At 33.4% G+C, this 23168-nt stretch overlaps 1 protein-coding gene across 10 annotated transcripts in view; it reads right to left on the reverse strand.

The window, feature by feature from the left end:
* DLG1 (discs large MAGUK scaffold protein 1) overlaps positions 1–23168 on the reverse strand; it is a 1062265-nt gene that overhangs the window by 105694 nt on the left and 933403 nt on the right. For 7 of the 10 annotated variants that reach the window (XM_034660398.1, XM_034660414.1, XM_034660407.1 and 4 more), the window contains 2 exons: positions 10717–10815; positions 502–555 (listed from right to left, as the gene is read on the reverse strand). In XM_034660398.1, coding sequence (XP_034516289.1) covers positions 502–555; positions 10717–10815 — 153 coding nt within the window. The remainder of the gene's footprint in view (positions 1–501; positions 556–10716; positions 10816–23168) is intronic. The other 3 variants (XM_034660430.1, XM_034660424.1, XM_034660418.1) reach the window with 1 other exon arrangement.

A 23168-nucleotide genomic window follows, 5' to 3' on the forward strand; every position in this document is an offset into this window, starting at 1 on the left:
AAGACATTTTTCTTTGGAGTAAAAAATGTTGGATTAGATTATGCTGTTCTGTCTGCTTATCTTTAAGGGCTTTTTAACACAGTAAGTTTACAGAGAAGCACTACTCATTTAGTATGAAGTTATAACTATTTTAATATTTGAATATACATATAAAACTGGGTACTAAAAATCTAGTCATTCAACTAGATTTCTAAAATGACTGAATATATGACACTGTGTGAAGTGACCACTGGTCAGAGAAAGACTTTAGTGAACATTAATCATTTTAACTTAAAAATAAACCATCAATTTCTATTTTAACATTTCTGCTTTACATAAGTATGGAAAAAACACAACCAAAAAGGGACAGTATTGCTTCACATACTTTAACAATTACAGATCAGTGAAAGAACATCACAAGTACAATGTATTAAAAAAATGAAGCTGTGATCTTTGTATATGTATCAAAAACTGAAGAGGAAAAGCAGAATTATTTAAATGTGTGAAGGAAATTGAACTTACATAAGTTGACGTTTCCAAGCTATCTGTGTTGACCAGTACTGGAGGAGGATTTGCCTTAAAGAAAAGAATTGTAAATTTGTTAGCTTAACAGGAAAAATTGACACATTCCATATCAATGTTCACAAATGTCAGAAGCAAATGAAAGATTTCCTATTTCTTAAATTATAATTTTATATGAGTTTTCCATATGTTAACCAACGAATCCAGTTTCCAGCAGCAGATGAAATGAATTAAGTATAACAGTTAAATTATTTCTGCTAAAACAGACATAATTTTCTTAAGATTTATAAAGAAATTCACCAGCCTTCTTAAAAAATCCACAAATATGCTTTGCATAAGAGCTCTTCCCAAGTTGCTCAGAAATCATTAGCTTTTCTATTCCCAAGGATACCATGAAGAGTCCAATCTTTTATCACCCAGAAAAAAATTCTATTTTCAGCTGCAATTATTGCTTTCCACCTGTTATTCTAGACAACTCATAGAATAACAATAGTCAAAAAACCAAAAGCAAAACAAAAACAAAAAAACAGACATGTCTGATTAAGTATGGATTGAAACAAGCTTGGTTTTCTCTTAAGCTGGAAAGTAATTATTATGTAGATGAAATAAAATTTAAAGAATAAAATGCAATAAACACCAAATGAAAAACATATCAGAACATATTACAAACATACCAGAAAACTGACGCGCTCCCCCTCAAAATTATCTTTCTCCTGCATATTTAAGAATATAAAAGTACCATTTCAAATGACATTTTCTTAGAATAAAAAAAATGACTATCCTTTAAACATATTTTAGGAGGTATGTTTATAAACATTAAGAATTCTGCTATTCCAATTAACTAAAGAATTAAACATAAAAACTCTATGAAAGAAACATTATACACAAAATAACCATTTTCTTCCAAGTGTCTGGGCTTTTCTAAAAGGTTCAAATGTTTTACACTATTTTTAGCAAAGTACTAGATCTGGATGATATGATAAAATGCTTAACGACAACACAGTTGCATGGCTTAATAATTATATAATATGCATTTAGACTACACGAGGCAGCTGGTCAAAAATGAGAATACTTTATTATATATAAACATGACATTAACTACTTTATATGCAGGTCCTACCTTTGAATGTAATAATCTATCTTCAAATGATTTAGTGAAAAGCAAACCTAATAAATACAAATACTATTTTTTAAAATTTTTTATTTAAATTCAATTAATCAACATGATACAAATACTATTTGTACGATTACTATTTAAATAAAACTAGTCAACTTACAGACATTTGAGATTTTATGACTATCTGAAATTATCCAATGACATATACAGATTCCTCAAATTGACAATATTTCATTTCATTAAAAAAATTAATGGCACAACTTCACTGTATTTTGTTTAAGCAATTACAGAGGATGGTAAGAAAGAAAAGGGTATTTAAAGTTACAAAAGAAGTTGCCTTCTTCAAAAATTACAGCAACAAACCCTTTTGGTTCCCTCTGCCCATTTATTACCAAACATATAGTGAAAAAAGTTGTTTATCATCATCGTTGTATAGAAGTTATCTTTTGATTCTAGTCATATAAAAAGTCTATTTGATATTGAAATATATACAAACAAAATGACACAAAGTATTAAACTTACTTCAAAATAAAATAATGACAATGAGAAGTCAGGAATGGGAGGGATTATGGATCATATGAGTGCATATGAGTTAATAATTGTTGTAGTCCGGTGATGAGTATATGTGAGAGTTTACTGTACTATTCCCTCTACATATAAGTATTTTTGAAATTTTTAACAAAAGTAAAGCAAAAAAATTATATTGAGTCAACTGCTCAGTTTGTAGGAGGTTAATAACTAAGGCAGTTGTAAAATACTATAGGTTAGAGTTGCTATTAAGATGTTAGCATTCACACCATAAAGTTGATTTCAATTTTGAAGTTCAGTTCAAAATAAAAAATACTGACTAGTGAAATAATTTGTAATTCTGACTTAAAGAACAGATAAGTAATGTATGTACAATAAGTTATTTTTAGATGTATCTTTAGAATTAACAGTGAATGATCGTACTTGAAGGGAAATAATGGTAACAAAGAACATGAAATTGGACAAAAAAGAGTGTTCACATTGAGGATTAAGCAAGAATTTCAGAAAACCTAGCTATTTTAAAAAGACAGATCATAAAAGATGGACTCAAATAAGAGCCTATATAAAGGAAGCTCAAAGAGGCATGATCTGACTGCCTCAAGTTTAGCTGCCTAAAATAAAGATAAAAAATATGTAAGACTGCATTAGGAGTAATAGCATAAAAACATTTAACTTGGAATAAACTACACTTTTACTTAATAAACTTGAGATTTTCTAAATTCTTCTATTACGAAATACAGAAATGGTATCTGACAAATACTCCCTAGCTCTCCAATTTGGAGGAGGTAGGAATGCAAATAAATGGGTAGGACAATTTGAATGGGTTTGGAGGGTATGACACACAATTCAGAAAGACACAATACCCTAGCAACAAAGCTAAAGAACAGGGTACTTCTAAAAGAAGAGATGCAGAAAAATTTGGCCACAGAAAACACATACTTTAAAACAGCTGAGGTAAGGAGTGCTAAAATCAGAAATGGTAGCAAATCTGACTAGTTTAAGACCTTGGGATCTGTAACCAGGACAGTGGGTAGCAGAACAGGTGACATTAAATTATCAGCTTTACTTAGGAGTCAATCAAACAACAACAAGACTTGAGAAGAATCTACTTGAAAGTTATTTCAAATGAAGAAACCCGTCCCCCGCACCTTGCTTCAAGTGACACTCATCAAAAGACTTGGTTCTAGTGCTGTCTCTATCTCACTCTACCATTCAGTAACTCTTGACTATATAGGTAAGTCACAAGTGTTATTTAAACTCATGTACTCCATCTATACAGAGATAGCAACACATGCCTTTACCCAAGAGGACTATGTGAGGATACAGCAAATACAAAGGAAAATTTATTATAAACCATAGAAACCTATGGTTAATCTATTATTATTTATTAACAACATATACCATTGTGTATGTTTCAACTAGAACAATGATGAAGTCCTACAATACGATTAGAGATGGGGGTAGGGGTTAGTAAAGCGACAGGGATATTCTAAAAAAGAGGAACTAACAAACCCCTAAAGAATTTGACCAAGTATCAATAACAAGACTTAAGAAACATAATTTTGCCCATGCAACTTTTAGTATTCCACTTCATTAATAATGGGTCTCACAGGGATTGCTGCTGTAACACACTGCAGCATCCTTACACTATTTCAGAAAGCAATATTACATTAAAAAAAAAACCTTAAAATAATTCTAAAATCTAGCTATTTAAAAACAGGTCAAAATTAGGAGTTAAGAAAATACTTTTATGCTGTGCATTGTATTTCTCCTTCTTACCATTTATCAAAGTTTCATTATGCTATTTTAGTGTCTGTCTCCTTCTCCCCTACTAAATTATAAACAAGTGTTTTTCATATGAAGAACTCACAAACCCCAGAGAACACATCTTGGATTCTAATTTGAGACACACTGCATTGAAAGTTAAATGCTATCACTTAGGGGATCAATGTAAGTAAGAGTGAATGTAAAAACAAATAGGATGGATTCTGGGAAGAGGGGAGAATAGGAAGCAACACAAATTTGTCACCCAGACAATAATCGCCCTAGCAGAATCTATGTGACGTAACTATTCTGGAATTCTATTGAATTCCAGAGCAGTCTATTGAAGGCTTGCAACTTCCAGGGGAAGTACTGGATGGTAAACTGTGGTTAATTCAGTCAATTTCAACTCTTAGCACAGTAGCAACTATCCTACTCCCATCCCTCTGCCCTGTAACAGCTAGTTGGGCAAGTGTTCCTGAACAGCTGGCAAAAAAATTGCACAAGCCAGGAGGGGCAAAAAAGCAAAAACAAAAACAAACTATCCTTCAAATATATGGGATCTGTGCTCTGATCGCTAATTGGTGCTTCTGATCACAGGAGTGNAACAGCTGGCAAAAAAATTGCACAAGCCAGGAGGGGCAAAAAAGCAAAAACCAAAACAAACTATCCTTCAAATATATGGGATCTGTGCTCTGATCGCTAATTGGTGCTTCTGATCACAGGAGTGCAGACAAAGCGGCAGTGGCCATTATTGAACTGCCCGTAATTGATACAAATTTCTTCCCCTATGGCTGAAGTGACTCCAGAGGATTTAAACGGCAAACATTTCCTCCCACCATTTCATTTTTCTCTTTTTCCCTTTTGAGAGCCAGACACTGAAACCTAGGATATTCAAAAGCAGTCACATATACAAGGGAAATTAAAATGTTACCGTGCATGCCCAAAAAAGACCTGAGGAAGACCTTAAGTTTATACTGCTGACTGATTCTTGGCACAGAGATAGCCTACAATAATTTAAAAAATCCCAAAACAACAGCAACAAAAATAAAAACAAACAACAGCAAATCTTAGGAAAGGAGGAAAATCTGATTTCCAGAATTACAGCATCATAAGAGTAAAACATCCAGTTTTCAGCTAAGAAATCAAAAGGCATGCAAAGAAACAGTAGAGTGTGGTCCATTCAAAGATAAAGAGGAAGGAAGGAAGGAAGGAAGGAAGGAAGGAAGGAAGGAAGGAAGGAAGGAAGAGGAAAGGCCTTTAAAAAAACCTGGTGCCAGATCTACTACACAAAGACTCTGAAACAACCATATTAAAGATGTTCAAGGAACTAAGAAGATGGACAAAGAAAATGAAAAAAATGGGAAAATTTTTAAAAGATAAAATAGAACAATCTATAAAAGACAGAAAACCTAAAATCAGAAGGAAATTCTGGAGCAGAAAAGTTCAATAAATGAAATTAAAAATTCAATAGAGCAATTCAAAGGCAGATTTGAGCAGGCAGAAGAATTAACAAACTTAAAGATAGGACAATGAAATTATTAAGTCTGAGAAACAAAGAAAAAGAACTAAAGAAAATGACCAGATTCTAAGGGATCTTGGTTCACCATTAAACAGACCCACACGCAGATCATGCGAGTCCCAGAAGAGGAGAGATCAAGGAACAGAGAAAATATCTGAATAAATAATGAACAAAACATTCCCAAATTTGATGATAACAACAAACAACAACAACACATAAATACAAACATTCAAGAAGCTCCACAAACTCATGACAGGATGAACTCAAAGAGATTCACACTGAGACACATTGTAATCACACTGTTGAAAGACAAAGACATAGAATTTTGAGAGCTGCAAGAAAAAAGTGACTCATTACATACAAGGGATCTTCAATAAGTTTATCAACAGGTTTCTCATCAGGAACTCTGACGTGATAAGGCAGTGGGCCAATATACTTAAAGCACTAAAAGAAAAACCTCTGTTAACCAAGAACCCTGTATCTGGCAAAACTGTTCCTCAAATGTGAGGGAGGAATCAAGGTATTCCCAGATAAACAAAAGCTGGTGGGGGGCACGTTCATTACCAGTACAGCTGCCCTGAAAAAAAATTCTTTGCTAAAGAGTTTTGCAGGTTGAAATGAAAGACACCAGACTGTAACACAAGGTGTTTGAAGAAATAAAGATCTCGGTAAAGATAAATACAAGGGAAATTATAAAAGCTAATATTATTGCAGCAGTTGTAACATTACTTTTTATTTTCTATATATTCTTAGAGGAAATGCTTTCAGTCTTTCACCACTGAGTACAATGTTTGCAGTGGGTTTTTCACATATGAAAGATGAAAAGAGTTCTGTAGATGGATGACAGTGATGGTTGCACAACAATATGAATGTACTTAATATCACTGATATGTAGGGATATCTGGGTGGCTCAGCTGGTTAAGTGTCTGCCTTCAGCTCAGGTCATGATCCTGCGGTCCTAGGATGGAGACCTGCGCATCGGGCTCCCTACTTCCCCCTCTGTCTTCTGCTGCTTCACCTTCTTCTCTCTCTCTCAAATAAATAAATAAATTAAATCTTTCAAAAAATACCACAGATATGTAACCTTAAAGATGGTTGTAAAATGGTAAATTTTTACATTTTATGTATTTTACCACAACTAAAAAAAATTGGAAAAAATATATGACCTCAAACTAACTATGCAAAAGACATATTAAAGACAATTGAAGACAAATTGAAATATATTCTACAAAATAACTACCTTGCTTTCTTCTAAAATGCCATATTCATGAAAGACAGAGAGTGGGGCTACTCCAGATTAAAGGAGACTAAAGTGTCATGAAGGCAGTGTAAAATCTTGGACCTATTTTTGTTTTTCCTATAAAAAACATTATTGGGGCAATGGGCAAAATATAATTAATGTCTGCAGATTAATCTGATACTAGTTTTATGCTAATGTTCATTTTCTGATATAGCTCATATACTGTGGTAGTATTTTTGTTCTTAGGAAAAAAATATATAGTGTTATAAAATATCTGTATTTGGAGGTAAAAGGGACATGAGAGAAACTTCTTTTGAAATGATTCAAAAAAGTAATATAATTATATAGGAAGAGAAATGATAAAGCAAATATGGTAGGTAAAAGGTTAAGAACTGGGGGATCTGGGTAAAGGTATATGGGAATTCACTGCACTATTATTGAAACTTTCTTAAGTCTGAAATCTGAAAATAATGTAAAACAAACAAAACAAAAAACCCCTCAAAATACAAACAGAATAAGGGCACTGAAGTCAGATATTAGTATGTGGTTAAAAAGGGTCATCAAGGTAACTCGAAGAATGCTCTTCTGTTTAAGATTATCAGTAAAATGAAAATATACTTTAGATTATACTAATGATTAAATGATTTGAGATTCAATGCTCAGATGTTTTGTGAAACCTGTATGGTCCAAAAGCAATAAAAAAATGGTCTGCACTGGCTGTACCTCTTATGTAACTACTCTCATGTCATGTGGGAATTGTTAACTTGTCTCTTGCACAGACAATAGGCTCCTAGAGGACAAGGACAATGTTATATTCATCTTAGTAATGACATGATTGGAACAATAACAAAAAATTGAATGAACACCAATCCCTCCAAAAGCACATAAGCGAGTATGTACAAAGAATTTTACACACACAAATTGTTATTAAAGCATTTTTAACAATATCTTAATTACATGACAGACCCCCACAAATGGTAGAAATAGAGTCTGAAGCATCTGGTTTCAAGCAAATCATTTACTCTGGGGTGGAAAAAAGACGTTTAATAGGTCAGTATCTATGTGGAGAACTGTGGCTATGAGAAGCTGAGTCATTTCTCCACTATTACACAGCCAGAAAGGGGTGAGGCCGGGAAGTGGTAGTCAGGCCTCACTATAAAGTCTGTGCTCTTCATGCAACCTTGCAAGCAGCCATTCATTATCATTAGGCCTTCTGTATCACTATGCATAATAAGTGTAATAATTCCTATTGTGGAAAAGCTTTCAAAAATTTAAAAGATCAATATAAAAGTACTCTGAAAAGTACAAAACTTCTACAAATAATTAAACCATACACACACAGTTTATAATCAGGCTTTCTGTCTATCTAACTTGCCTAATCCTCAAACTCATTTTAAAGTAGTCAGGGAGGCATTATCCCCCATTTTAATAGATGAAGGGAGTATAAAATACAGAGGTTAAGTAACTTATTTGAATTGCAAAGGTAGGACTAGACTCCAAATCTTGTGTCTTCTACTTCTATATCTATTATATCCTGATGCATCTAAAATGTAAAGTAGTAGATCTTTAGAAGAAAAATTATTTCCATTTAAAATGTTAAAAATTGTGTTATTGACTAAGCATAGCTTTCAAATTTATTTGAGGACATTTTAATCAGGTATACTAATTCTTATAAAGTCCATATTATACTTGATTAATCAGGAACACACTGATTCTGGAAAAATGAGGCACACCTACAGGCTCTTCGCATTATACAACATACATGATTAATCTACCCTACATGGACTTTTCATAGTGTATTTAAAACTTAGAATGAGCCAAAGTAGAATAAATAAGCCTTTCTCTTGTGCACATATCCTCGTTTGTTTTTCTAACTTGTTCCCTGGTTTACTGTCTCAAAGAAATATGAGGTAACACTAATAACATGAACAGCCAAGATCATGTGCCAGCTGCACGTACGTTATTATTCCTCCAACAACACCTCAAGCTAGTACTACTATCATCTTCAGTATTAACAGATGAGTAAACAGAAGCTCAGTGTGGTTCAGAAAACCGCTCAGAGTTACACAGCTGGTAAAGTGGTAGGACTGGAATTCCAAACCAGATCAATCTGCCTCTAAGACCTCTCATTTATAACTACAGGGCTATGTAATGTCTCAACAATTTCCAAATATAGTGTGATGTCGTTAGGGACACCTGGAGTAAATAAGTCAGAGATCTTTGAGCAGGAAAGGACAGGTTCCTCATGGAATATAAGAACAGAAAATACTACAAAATTTCAAAGGATTTTAGGAAACTACTTTAACATCAAAAGATGAATTGAAGTGACAAGAGTAAAATAAACTTCCAAATCCCCTACTTTAAAAAAATATTGTATTACTAAATCCTAGATGCTTGGAGAGATGTTATATTATTACAATATTACATGACACATAGGCTGCTTGCTTAGAATTATATTTTATTTATAAATTCAATTTCTTCTTTGCAACACAGAGGAAAAAATCCATCTGAATTTATCTATTCCATCATTTACAATGATTTAACTTTTAATGATTTTCATAGAGTAAAAGATTATGTATAAGTAGTAACATAATAACACAGACCAAAGTCTTGGTGTAGTATCTGTAATCTCCCCTAGAATCCTATTTTGCATAATGTTCCTATTGATTTTCATTTTTTAGGAGAGGGGAAGGGCACTGCGACAAATAATCACAATTGATATCTCATATTACTCCCAATGGAACTTACACAATAAGCATACTATTTTTATCTAGATTTTATGCACAGATCAGTAATGATAAAAATAGCCAAAGATGCATTTATTTATACTTTAAATGAGATTGAGGTTGTTTACAATAGAGATCTGAGTTACTATATGCAATACTACTATCATTATTTTGACTTTAGATGACTTAGTTGATAGGATAGTTAGTGTCTTAATAAGTCATCCCTTGAACTACTGAAGCTCTGAAGCTAAAAAAGTTCATATTCTCTAACATCTGTCTAGCATTTCATTTTATTTTTTGACTGTCATATGTTATCTTTTTATTTTATTTTCAAATTTTTATTTAAATTCTAGTTAGTTAACATACAATACAATGTTGGTTTCAGGAGTAAAATTCAGTGATTCACCACTCACATACAATACCCACTGCTCATCATAACAAGTGCTGCCCTTAATACTCATCACCCATCCAGCCCAATCCCCATCTCCTTCCATCAGCCCTGTTTGTTCTCCATCTTTAAGAGTCTCTTAAGGTTTGTTTCCCTCTCTTTCCCACCCCCCATATGTTCATCTGTTTTGTTTCATAAATTCCACGTATGAGTGAAATCATACGGTGTTTGTCTTTCTCTGACTTATTTTGCTTAGCATAATACACTCTAGTTCCAACCACATTACTGCAAATGGCAAGATTTCATTCTTTTATGGCTGAGTAATATTCCACTGTGTGTGTGTGTGTGTGTGTGTGTGTGTGTACACAAACATTACCTTTTTAAAAATAAACTTTTATTGGAATAATTTTAGATTTACAGAAAAGTTGCGAAGATAGCACAAAGAATTCCCATATACTTTACACATATGGGCTCTTATTTTTAACTAATAAATGTGAATGTTATTTAACCAAATGATAGAAAAACAAATATTTCCAAAGAAGATAAATATATATGGGAAACAAAAAGCTATATGAATGACACATCCAGTAGAATATGAGGATAATAATTTTTATCTTAAGAAAATAAAATTTCCTAAAGCAAATAAAAACTGATTTAAACAAATTTATAAGTACAAAATGCATACAAGTCTAAGGAGGTTCAATATTACAAAGTTTAGAATGTGTCCTATTTCATAGTTAACCTAAAAAAAGGCACATATTGAACCCATTTTATATTAAATCCCAAATATTTAATTCCCTAAAAACACCAGTTGAAGTCCAAAATGAATGACTAAATCTAACAAAGAAATAGTTAAAACAGTTTGAAAAGAATACAAATGAAACATTAAAAGCAAATGAAATTTTTATAAAGAAAAAAGAAACTAATAAAAACCTGTGGTATGGTGGGTAGGATGACAGTATTCTCTGCAGGGACTGGCAGGACAGGGATCACAGGGACAGTGGGAGAAGAGGGAGGTACAGCTTCTGTTGGCTAAAAATCATCAACGACAAAAAATCAGGAAAAATACCAAAATAAAAGAAAAACACATAACAGAAAATTTTGTCATAAATTATAGTTTTCAGAAATAACTGAGAAATAGGTAAAATATTAATGTTACTTCAAATTAAATGAGAAAATGCTCTTCAGAAATTATTTTAGAAATCATTACACCACTAATAATAATTTTAATAACTGCAAAATGAGTGACTACTTTTTAGATGTTTCAATGAAAATAATGAAAGATAATGACTTAGAATTTTCTCCTCTAGGAGACAAAAAACTCATTTCAAAGACTACAAAGTATTTTTCCAGCATTAAGAATATATTTGACTACTTTCCTCCTTGCATTCAAGGAGTCAAAAGCAATTTTATTAGCCCATCAGGCAGGCAACTGGGGCTTAGAAATTCACAAACGATTCAAAGGACTTAAATCTATATCACTTTCTAAAATCTATGCTATTGACCTCTACTATCAAGAACTGCAATAACCTGCCTTAAAATGGCCTTTAAGAGGGTGTCTGGGTAGCTCAATCACTTAAGAGCCGACTCAGGTGGTGATCTCAGCCTTGTGGGATCAAGCCCTGCGCTCACCACGGTGTCTGCTTAGGTTTCTCCCTCCCTCTCCCTTCGTCTCCCTCCCCCTGTGCCCTTGCTCTGTCTCTCAAATAAATAATTAAATCTTTTAAAACAACTGCCTTTAAAGTCATTAATTCAACTAACATTCATTGAGTAACTATTATGTGCCAACATATTCTGGAAAAAATTAACAAAGAGGAACTCTAGTGACATAAACTAAGAGGCTTTGATATTTTATTTGCTACTCTATCTGGCTTGATTAAATTAATTTTACAAAGATGTAAATGTAAGACAAGAGGTATTTTGTAGCTTGTCCTAATCCTTGTAAATTGGATTAATTCATAAACATTTACTATACCAATAACACGTTCTACATGTATAAGAAAAACATTAAAATCAGACTGATAACAGAACAAGGTGCATTAAAAGAGACTTAAAACAGGAAGGACAACTTTGCTGAAATCCAAACTATGCTTTTCCTAACAAAGAAATACAAATTAAAATTACAACGTTGACCTTCTTGGTCTATCAAATCAATCAATCAAAATTTATCAAATACGTATGGGTTCTCTCCAACAATGGTGCTGGGACAACTGGATAGCCACACGCCAAAAAATGAAGTTATATCACTCTCACATCATACACAAAACTCAATCAGAAATTAATCAACAACTGAATTATAAATACTATAACTCATAAAACCAGAAAACATAGGGGTAAATCTTCATGACCTTGGATCCGACAGTGGATTCTTAAATATGTCAAAAGTATAAGTGACAAGAATAAATGAACTGGACTTCATCAGAATGAAATATTTTGTGCACCAAAGGACATTATCAAGAAAGTGCAAAGACAACCTACAAAATGGGAGTAAATGTTTGCAAGTCATACATCTGATGAGGCTTTAATAGCCAGAATACATAAATAACTTTTACAACTCAACAACAAAAAGAGAATTAAAAAAATGGGCAAAGGACTTGAGTAGTCATTTCTCCAAAGGAGATATACAAATAGCCAATAAGCACATGAAAAGATACTCAACAAATTAGAGAAATGCAGATCAAAGTTACAACAATATATCACTTCACACTTACTAGGACGCTGTAATAAAAAAAGAAAAACAAAAACAAAGAAGCCTTGGTGACAATGAGAAGAAACAAATCCTCAAAAACTGTCGGTAGGAATGGAAAATGGTGTAAGCTGCTGTGGAAAACAGTTGGATGGTTCTTCAAAAAAGCTAACCACAGTATTACCATTTAACCCAGCAATTCTATTCCTAAGTATATATACTCAAAAGAACTGAAAACAGGGACTTGGATACTTTACATCACAATGTTCAGCGATGCATTATTCACAACACCCAAAAAGGTAGAAACAACCCAAGTGTCCATCAACAGACAAATGGATAAACAAAATGTGGTATATACATATATGAATATTATTCGGTCATAAAGAGGAATGAAATTCTGACACATGGTACAACACAGATGTATATTGAAAACATTATGTTTTCAAGTGAAATGAACCAGACACAAAAGGACAATTTTGTATGATTCCACTTATATGAATTATTTAGAATAGGTATATTCATAGAGATAGAAAGTAGAATAGAAGTTACCAGGTTAGAGGGAAGAGCATGGGAAGTTTTCACTTAATGGTCACAGAGCCTATGAGAGGTGATGAAAAGGTTCTGGAAACCTAATAGTGATGGTTGCAACACTGTGAATGCAATTAATGCCACAGAATTATACATTAAAAAAAGTTAAAATGACAAATTTTATGTTAGATATATTTTACCACAATAAAAAAACTCAAAGCAAATTTTAATGCATGGAAACAGGTCCTTTCCTGTTGTTGGATATATAAATTCATACAAACTTTAAGAAAAGCAATTTAGTAGTAATTATCTACAGCCTTAAAAATGTCTGAGCTCTTAGACTTAATTCTAGAAATCCATAATTTAAAAAACAAATATTCTAAGAATCTTAATACATTCTATTGACCATTGTTCATACTTGGGGAAATGTGGAATATCCTAAACATCCAAAGGTGCTGGAAAGGTTAAGTTCATAAATAATGATAATTACATAAGATTAAATATTACACAACAATTAATGATAATTACATAAGATTAAATATTACACAACAATTAAAAATCATTTGTAAGAACAGTCTGTAAGTCAATAAAGCCCCTGTAGTTCTGGTTGGGACTCTAGTCACTAATTATATATCGTTTCCATAAAAAAAAAAATTTAAACTCCATATTATGAGTTTAAAATGCATCACTTAAATGCTAACCAACTTTCAGTCTAATACTTATATCACTTTTTAAAATGTTTGAAAACCCAGAGGCTCTGACTCCTGATTTACAACAAAGTGTGAGAAAAAGATACTTTTAAAAGAACTGCCACTTGATCAACTGGGTATACATACAGAAAATGAAATGAGGGGCGCCTGGGTGGCAGAGCGGTTAAGCGTCTGCCTTCGGCTCAGGGCATGATCCCGGCATTATGGGATCGAGCCCCACATCAGGCTCCTCTGCAGTGAGCCTGCTTCTTCCTCTCCCACTCCCCCTGCTTGTGTTCCCTCTCTCGCTGGCTGTCTCTATCTCTGTCAAATAAATAAATAAANAAAAAAAAAAAAATGAAATGAATCCCATCTCTACCTTACACAATACTAAAGATTAATTGCAGACTGTTTGCTAACACAATTGAGAGAAGTACAAAAATTAGATTTCTAGAAAATAATAATGACAGAATATCATCATGACCTTGGTGTAGGTAAAGTCTTCTTTAACAGGAAGGTACAGATTGTTGAAGCCAAGCAGGGTGAGGACAGCGTCTGTATGCAGGGAGTAGAGGGGTGGCAGAAGTTTAGCACAGGGTGCTTGGAGCCTGAACAGGGTAAGGAGGGTGTCCATATGGGCAGAGCAGTGGCAGCAGCCTGATGTGTTTTGCTGGAACCTAAATGTGGCAGTAGGAGTCATCTGGCATGAAGTGTAGGGACCTCAGTGGAGTAAAAAGGGGATCTGCTGGAGCTTGGGCAGAGTAAGGAGGGTGTCCCACCAAGAGGAGCAGTGATGGGAGACTGCATACATACAGGAGATTTTGATCTAATAAATACATATACAAAGGATAATGGAAACAAGATTCCTCATGTCAGAGAAAGGAGTTACAAATATGGAAAGGGAAAAAATTAGCATGATACCTAAGGTTCTAGAACAGAACTGGAGGTATTAGTATGAATGCATGATTTTCAATATATATAGACATAGGAATACAGACAGGAATGTACATAAATTATATGTACATATATTCCCTAGCTCTGCCCACAAAGATGATCTGGGGGCAGTAACACACCAATAGCATGAACACACCCAGCACTCAGATCATGATTTCTAAATACCCATTCTCAAATAAAAAAATAAACAAGAGTCTTTGGAGAAATGGCTTGAATTTCAGTGCTAGAGCTTAGCAAGTACAATACAATTCTAGAACAACCTGCTGTGCCAGAAAATATAGAAGTGCTCAAGGAATAACGAGGGTAGGACAAAAGACACAGGAGTTAGCTTGAAGGGTTTTCACCAGTCAGGCTGGGAACAATTTGAGATTCAAAATAAAGATAACAATGGCATACACTGAATAAAAACAGGATTCCAAGAGTCCATATTGGTTTAATAATTATAAAAATAAATGAAGAGTACAGAAAGCATTTCCTAATAGTAGAATGCCAACTAAAAGATGTAGAGAAATTCTAGAGTTATAAAATCATCATTTGGCAACCATCACAGAAATAATACATTCAAAAAACATCAACAGATGTAAAAATTCCACTGCTGCTGAATGAACCTTCCACTTCATTCTAGTAGATGAACATGGACCCACTCCACCACTTCTCTTTTTTAAAAACATTTATTAATTACAGTGAAGAAATCTAGCAGATACCATCTTAAAGTTAACATTACCAAGTATGGGACAAATCAAAATCATTCTACCTGGTAGGATATAATAAAAACATATCATTTCTAAGAAATTCCAATCGAAGATGCATAACTTGAATCCAGTCACTGAACATCAGACAAACCCAAATTGACCGATACGCTACAAAATAACTGCTGCAGTCATCCAAAGTATCAAAGAAAAAAAAGTCTAAAGTTTATCATTATTTTTTATAACTTCGGGCTTTTTTTTAAACAGCTCTATTAAAGTATAACTGATATTCAAAAAACTTCACCTATTTAATGTAAACAACTTCATGACTTTGGACATATGCATGCACCTGTGAAACCATCGCAATTAAGGTAACCGATACAGCTATCACCTCTAAAGTTTCCTTATGCCTCTTTAGTGGGGTCAGATATTAGCTGATTAATAATCTACTTTAACATAAAAATAAGAAAGAGCTAAATGCTTATGTCAAATTTCAAGGTCAAGCACAAAAATTTCCTCCACTAGGCAGCTGCTCTTCATAACCCTTTATGATAAACTATAAATCCTTTAATATTTATTACGTTTAAACCTCACTGTAACCTTGGCTCTAAGCCTCTTCTAAAGCTATCTCCTTTAGATAAGGACCTGAATACCATTTTAAAAAAATCCTAAAACAACTTACGCCATCTTAATCCACCCGACTCTCTAAAGGGCAATGAACAAGTACTTTGAAAAAGAACATACGCTTCTGCCAGTTTCTTAAGAAAGGCGAATCCTGTTGAGAAAGTCTTCGAAAACAAGTAACATATCAATACATACAATTTCCTAGCCATAGCTGATAACCAATTCAGGTAACGAAGAATTACAGAACAACAAAATAATTCATTTAGTCCATCTGAAACGAAAATACAGCCCTAAACAAATAAGAGATAATCAAATGAAGGCTGAGTGATGCAGAACAGCATAGATGTTAAATCTGATAATAGAGTAAAATAAAAAAGGTAAGAGGATATTTTAAGCGCAGAATTTAGAGCAGGGTAAAATTCTGGGGTGTTGTAGAAGATTCTAAAATGGAAAATGTCATGCTTTAGATTCTAATGTAAACAATGAGACAGTAAAATACATTAACCATTATATTTGAGTTATTACAGAAAAGGAGAAATTCAGCGTAAGCATTTTTAACTTGAAAAATCTTATATACATATTTCATCAGGCAATGGTAACTATTATACCATCATCCTTTTCCTGCTCCATTTGTATCACTCAATAAGATCAGCTCCAAAGAGGTTTTTTTTTTTTTTTTTTTAAATCATGACCATGTGACTAACAACAGTCTCAGTTGTTTCTATCCATAGCAACACCATGGAATCATTAGCCTCTGAGGCTGCCTTCAGAGACTTGTTTCCATGACAACAGAGGCTATAATATTAACAGTGTCTCAAAGAACATTGCAGAAAATTGTAAATTTCTGTAAAGTAATTGGATTGTACATATTTTAAAAGTACTTTTTCTATGACAGTATGAAATTGACAGCTTTTGGGAAAGTGTTTTAACAATCATTTTTAGACATTCTCATTAAATTTCTTCATAGTTTTACATTTTAAATTCAATGTAAATCTTAAAATTATGAAATCAGCTTTTAAAATATAACAGATTTTCATTAAAGTGGTCTGAAGCCTTATTAGGTACAGTCACGTGCATAATTTATACCGTACATCAACATTTATGACTATGAACCACCCTCTTTCATCACTATTCATGCAACAATAAATGCCCCTGGCCTCTTAAGAAGGCAAATACTGCTGAGAAACTCTTCAAAAACAAACAACATATCAACACACACAATTTCCTAGTCACAGCTGATAACCAATCCAGGTGTAGTAACCAATTCAGGATACATTCAGGAATGTATACTGAGTGAGCCCACATTTATTAAATTGCATTCTGCTTAAAATAGCTCAAGAGGTTCTTATATGTGCATATGAATCCTGACTGATACAGGAAGAGACAGAAAGGACAATTAGGCTGCTGTGATAATCCAGATTCTCGAGAGGTCATCAATGGCTTGGTGAAAATGGACATGAGTAGTCAAATCAAGATAGATTTTGACTGTACAACTAGTGTTATCTGGTGACTAACGGGAAACTGGGAGTTAGGAAGGACTATTAAGAATAACACCCACGATGGCTACTAAAAATGATCTTTTGCATCATAGTTAGACCCAAGCATAGAAGATTTGCAAAGCTATCTAAATATATTTTTTAATGTTTTCTCACTAAAATATTAAAACGATTTTCATAGCATAAGATGAAACTCTGAAGAAAGATAACTGAAATCATACTACAGGATAATTTATAATTGTACCTTACATTAACATGTTATATGAACGAGGTAAACTGAGCTTAGAATATATACAAAGATTCAATAAGGTCTAAATAAATTTATGCCACATTTAGGGAAAATGAAATACATGAATTAGCACATTTTTTGTTAATATCTTAGATAACGTGGAAAAGTCATTACTCTTGTGCCACTGTTGGTCAGTAAGTACCTTATTTTGGTTTTGTATGGCATAGTTAATATTCTTAGTCCAAGTTCCTCTGTATCTACTACGCAGCAATGAGATACGTTTCTCTGATCATATGTCAAAGAAGCTATTTAAGAAGGGGGTAGAAAACAGAAAAAAATCCGGCAAGCCTTCTGCATGTTTATAGAAGAATAAAATACATCACAGTACATTTATCAAAACTCTGCTTGGTAATCACTATACTCAACAGGAATCTAGTACCTTCAGAATAAAGTTTTTTTTCATTACTTAAATCTGACTCTATTTGATTCAGGTGACTTTTTTTGGGCCACAGCTATTGTAAACAGCTTCAACATAAACTGGTGCAGGGGGGAAAATGTTATTTGAACCAGCTGCATGTGACATCCATGTCATAATTATCTCAGAAGCAAACATCAATAAACCAGGTACATTTAAAAATTTTTTTTTTTTAGATTTTTATTTATTTATTTATTTGACAGAGATAGAGACAGCCAGCGAGAGAGGGAACACAAGCAGGGGGAGTGGGAGAGGAAGAAGCAGGTTCATAGCAGAGGAGCCTGATGTGGGGCTCGATCCCATTAACGCCGGGATCACGCCCTGAGCCAAAGGCAGACGCTTAACCGCTGTGCCACCCAGGCGCCCCAATAAACCAGGTACATTTTAAAACAAATCACTAACAGTATTAAATTACAAAGTTTCGATTTTAAAATAACAAAGGGGAGATCAGAAAATAGATCTAGGGATTAATAATCCTATTATAGAAACATGGGTACAAATTTGTTACTTCACACAGACAGATCACCTAGTTCATGAATCTATTCTTGCTTGCAAGATTCATGATACTGAGTTAAAGTTTATCATTCTTTTTATTATGAAAAGATGGTATTCTATCAGCATTCAGCTCGTCACTTTGTACTGGTAGAAGGATGAGTCAACAACACAAAAATTTAAAGTAAAGAGACCTTCAACTTGGATTTAAAGAGATGGTTACATAATTAACAAGTAGGTGTGAAACTACAAACTGCAATATACTTTAACCTGATTTTCAAACCAGAATATGGTTAAAGAAACCTGCACAGCCATGGACTTCATGATAACAAATATAAAATGGGCCCTCAATGCTTCCTAGTAATCATGCATTCACCCTATTCTATTCATTCTTCTACAAGTCCCTAACGATTCCAGCCCCTGTTGCCTTTCTACTATTCTCCTACCACTTACTGTTTCAGCCATACTGACCTCCCTGCTATTCTCCAAATACCCTAAACATGTTCTGGTCTCAGTCTTTTATTTACTATTTCTATGCCTAGAATGCTCTTGCCCTAGATATTTACATGGCTCAATTCCATTACTTCTTTCATGACTTTATTCAAATATCAAATATGCATAGCAGATATTGCTAAAAGATTTTTCTGTGTGCTTGGGTAGCCACTACCAATCAGAAGGTGTTCAAGATGTTCCATCATATGACGAACTTAGGACATAAGTCTCAAAAATATAAAAATGCCAAAGAATTGCCAGTTTCATATTTTTCTTTATCTAGCAATAGCTAATTGCCTAATAATGTCCTACTTGAAAATAAACATGTCTTGCTCAAGTATATTTGCTCAATAAATTTTCCTCTTTTTTTTAAGATTTTATTTTTAAGTAATCTCTACAACCAACGTGGGGCTCAAACTCACCACCCAACATCAAAAGTTGCACGCTCTTCCAACTGAGCTAGCCAGGTGCCCCTCTTCTCTTTTTAAAATTATATTAGGAAGTATTTCTTACTGACAGCTTATATTCAAAAGCTATGGTGCCCATCTTCCAAACTTCTAGGTTCTAATTTCAACTTGTTCCTAGGTCCCTACCACATATGGCAGCTGCTTCCTGTGGTTACTACCTGTTTTACTTTGGTGTTCTCATTTTTCCTTTTCAGTTCTCCAATTGTCTTTTAAGCCCCCCCTCCCCCCAATATTACATTCTGTTAAAATAACTGCTGTAGTTCCTGTTTTCCTGGCTGGACCCTGTCAAGTTTACCTCTGGCTAAAACACAATTTTTTTATCCTTCTATTAGATTGCTTCTCTTACCTTTCGATTCCTCACTTAAAAAAACAGACTATTTTGTGGAACTAATGATAATGGTAGTGATGAAGATGGTAATCATGATGATTATCAGGTATTATTAGGGCTTTGCTTGTACTGTCTCATTTAATTCTCACAAAATCTTGATGCAGGTAACACTTTCATCCCTATTTTCTACAGGTGGAGGAAAGAGACTCAGAGAATTTAGGTGTATTTATTTAAAGTGCTACAGCTTGTACATGGCAGAAAGGAGATTTAAACTCAGGCCACCATCCTCTAAAGACAGTTTGTTCTACCAGTATGCTACACTGTCTTTTTAAAATACTTCATAAAGAGTTATTTTGTCCTTACTGTTACTATCATATTTTACTGCAAGGACAATATACAATACCCCAAAAAGAAACAGAATACTTCTTCAGTCCTTAGCTCAAGGATTGGCAAACATTTTCTAAAAAGGGCTGTTTCTGTGTTGCAACTACCCAACTTTGTGCTGTAGTAGCTTAAAAATAGCCATAGGCAATACACAANAGATAATACATATTTTAGACTTTATGGGCCCTGTTTCTGTGTTGCAACTACCCAACTTTGTGCTGTAGTAGCTTAAAAATAGCCATAGGCAATACACAAATAGACACAGCTGTGTTCCAATAAAACTTTATTTACAAAAACAAGTGGCAGGCTGGATTTGTGCTGACTCCCACTTTGGTGATTTAAAAAAGAAAAAAAGGCTGATCAGATTGGTGAAGAAAACAGAAAATGACTTCATGATACTCAGGCTAGTTTTTACTAATTACAATTGCTTTAATTTTGTTGCAATGCTTTATCTATGATAATAAAAATATGCAACTCCTCCCATAAGATCATGGAAGTGAGAGTAAAAAAAAATAATACACATGGAAATATCAAGTTTTATCTGTAGTTCTTTAAAATATTTTTTACAAAAAAGGCCTATAAAATAAAGCAGTTTTCTTATAACTGAAAGAATTTAGGCTCTATACTGTATGTAGCCTTCCAGGTTGGGAAAAGTGATTAAAATGACATGATTTTTGTTCTGCTTCCCACTCCTACCCCCCTCCAAAATCCTGCTTATGGTATTTAGTATAGATGAAGCAATTAATTCTTAAGATCGGTATGCATCTTGTTTGTTTTACCTCTAGCTTTCAAAATACTTTCAAACTGATTTCTTTTTCAAATTTATAACACTGTGATACATTAGGTGGTTCTACCAAAGATCAGTCAGAGTTAAATACAGAAAAATGAGGCTGAGATCTGTTTTGATCCAAATCTCAGATTATAATCTCTAGTTATTTCTCTCAAGACCAACAAAAAATCTGTAAGGCAATCTACTGGTCCTATTCTGTCATAACAATAACTGCTTCACACTCCAGAGCTGGCTGAATCAATAGCCACAATTTAGATTTCACAAAAACTAAAAATTATTGTTCAGAAATAGGATTAAATTGGGGTTTACTAAAGGATAAAGAATTAATAGGCAGGACTCCTTTTAAGAGGTAGGGAGAAAAATCTTTTAAACACATTTATCTAGAGGCAGAAGAAGTTGTGTTTAGGCTTTCCTAAAATTCCACTACCTCCAGATGTCATTGCCAGTTGGTTTATACTTGCACAAAATAGGTCCAGTCTTTTTTGATTGATTTGCATATGCCTGTAAAATTATTACATCAGTTGGTTTATTTAAAGTTTGTTAAATAAGGTGATAATTGTAGAGTACTGTTCTCCACATGGTCTGAACAACTATTTTTACCTTTATAAAAATTCTAAATTTTGATATAAAAATGGAGGACTGAAATGTAATCTAAATTAGAGTGCCAGGAAGTACAAAGAATAACACAGAAAAAAAAATCTTTGAAGAAAATGAATCTAAGTCAAATTTTAACGATAAGAATTTAAATTCTTCATATGTATAAGAATACATATGCCTAATTTTTTCACAAAGAGCTCTGGATTACTTTTGAAATATACATGATTTTACAAAATCTTGTAGTGTAGACTTTTTTTAATTAAAAAAATTTTTAAAGAATTTTAAGCCATAGTTCTACATAAAAGTGTCTTGGGAAATTTACAGTGGCCAAACCATATTCAGAAGCTCCAAACTTCCTTATAGCCAGCATCAGATTAAACGAAAATAAACAAGTATAAAACATTTGTTTATTAGGTCAACAAATACTTATCAAGTGCAATTCACCATGCCAGGCTCTGGGGATACAAGAAAATACACATCTTGTACTATCAGCTCTTATAAAGCTTATGGTTCAGCAGCTAATATTAAACAAATCATTACCAACTGATTACCTGAAATAAACTGACTATAGTTCTGATAAGAGGTATGAAGTACAAATCTCATGAAAACACACACTGCTTGAAAATACAGGCAAAATATTACAAAGGCTGAATCTCTTATCCTGACCCCATGAGAAGTGGATACTTTTTCAGCACTGTTATTAACACATTATTTAAAAGGTTAACTTTAAAACTTGTTTGAATTTATTAAAAATATATAAGCTGCAGCTTGTGAAATTTCTCTTTTTACCTATTTGCCCTTGACAAAAGGGCCATCTAACAATCATGACACTATATAGAAGCTACAAAGATGAATACAACATACTTCCTATTTATAAAGAGATAAACAAATTTCATTTATTTAGTTTTTTAAGTTAGAGCTAATCTAATCTCCATTAAGATATTAACTTTTTAAATAGGCTTTATTTTTTTAAAGCAGTTTTTAGGTTCAAAGCAAAACTGAGCATAAAGTACAGAGCTCCTATACAGCGTATGCCCACACACATGCAGAGCCTTCCCACTATCAACATCTACCACCAGAGTGGTACATTTGTGCAAATGATGAACCTACACTGACACATCACTTTATCCAAAGTTCACAGTTCAGGGTTCACTCTTGGACATTCTATGGGTTGTAACAAATTTATAATGACATTCACCCACCAATATAGTATCATACAGAGTAGTATCACTGTTCTGAAAGTCCTCTGTGTTCTACCTATTCATCATCATTCTTCCTTAACCCTTGACAACCACTGATCTTTGTACTGTCTCCATAGTTTTGCCTTTTCCAGAACGTCATACAGTTGGAAGGACAGGGTATGTGGCCTTTTCAGATTGGCTTCTTTCACTTGGTAATACATATTTAAGGTTCCTCCAATGTTTTTTCATTTCTTTTTAGGGATAAATAAATTCTTCTGTCTGGA

The sequence above is a fragment of the Ailuropoda melanoleuca genome, chromosome 1 (genome assembly GCF_002007445.2).
Source record: "Ailuropoda melanoleuca isolate Jingjing chromosome 1, ASM200744v2, whole genome shotgun sequence".
NCBI classification, from domain to species: Eukaryota; Metazoa; Chordata; class Mammalia; order Carnivora; family Ursidae; genus Ailuropoda; species Ailuropoda melanoleuca.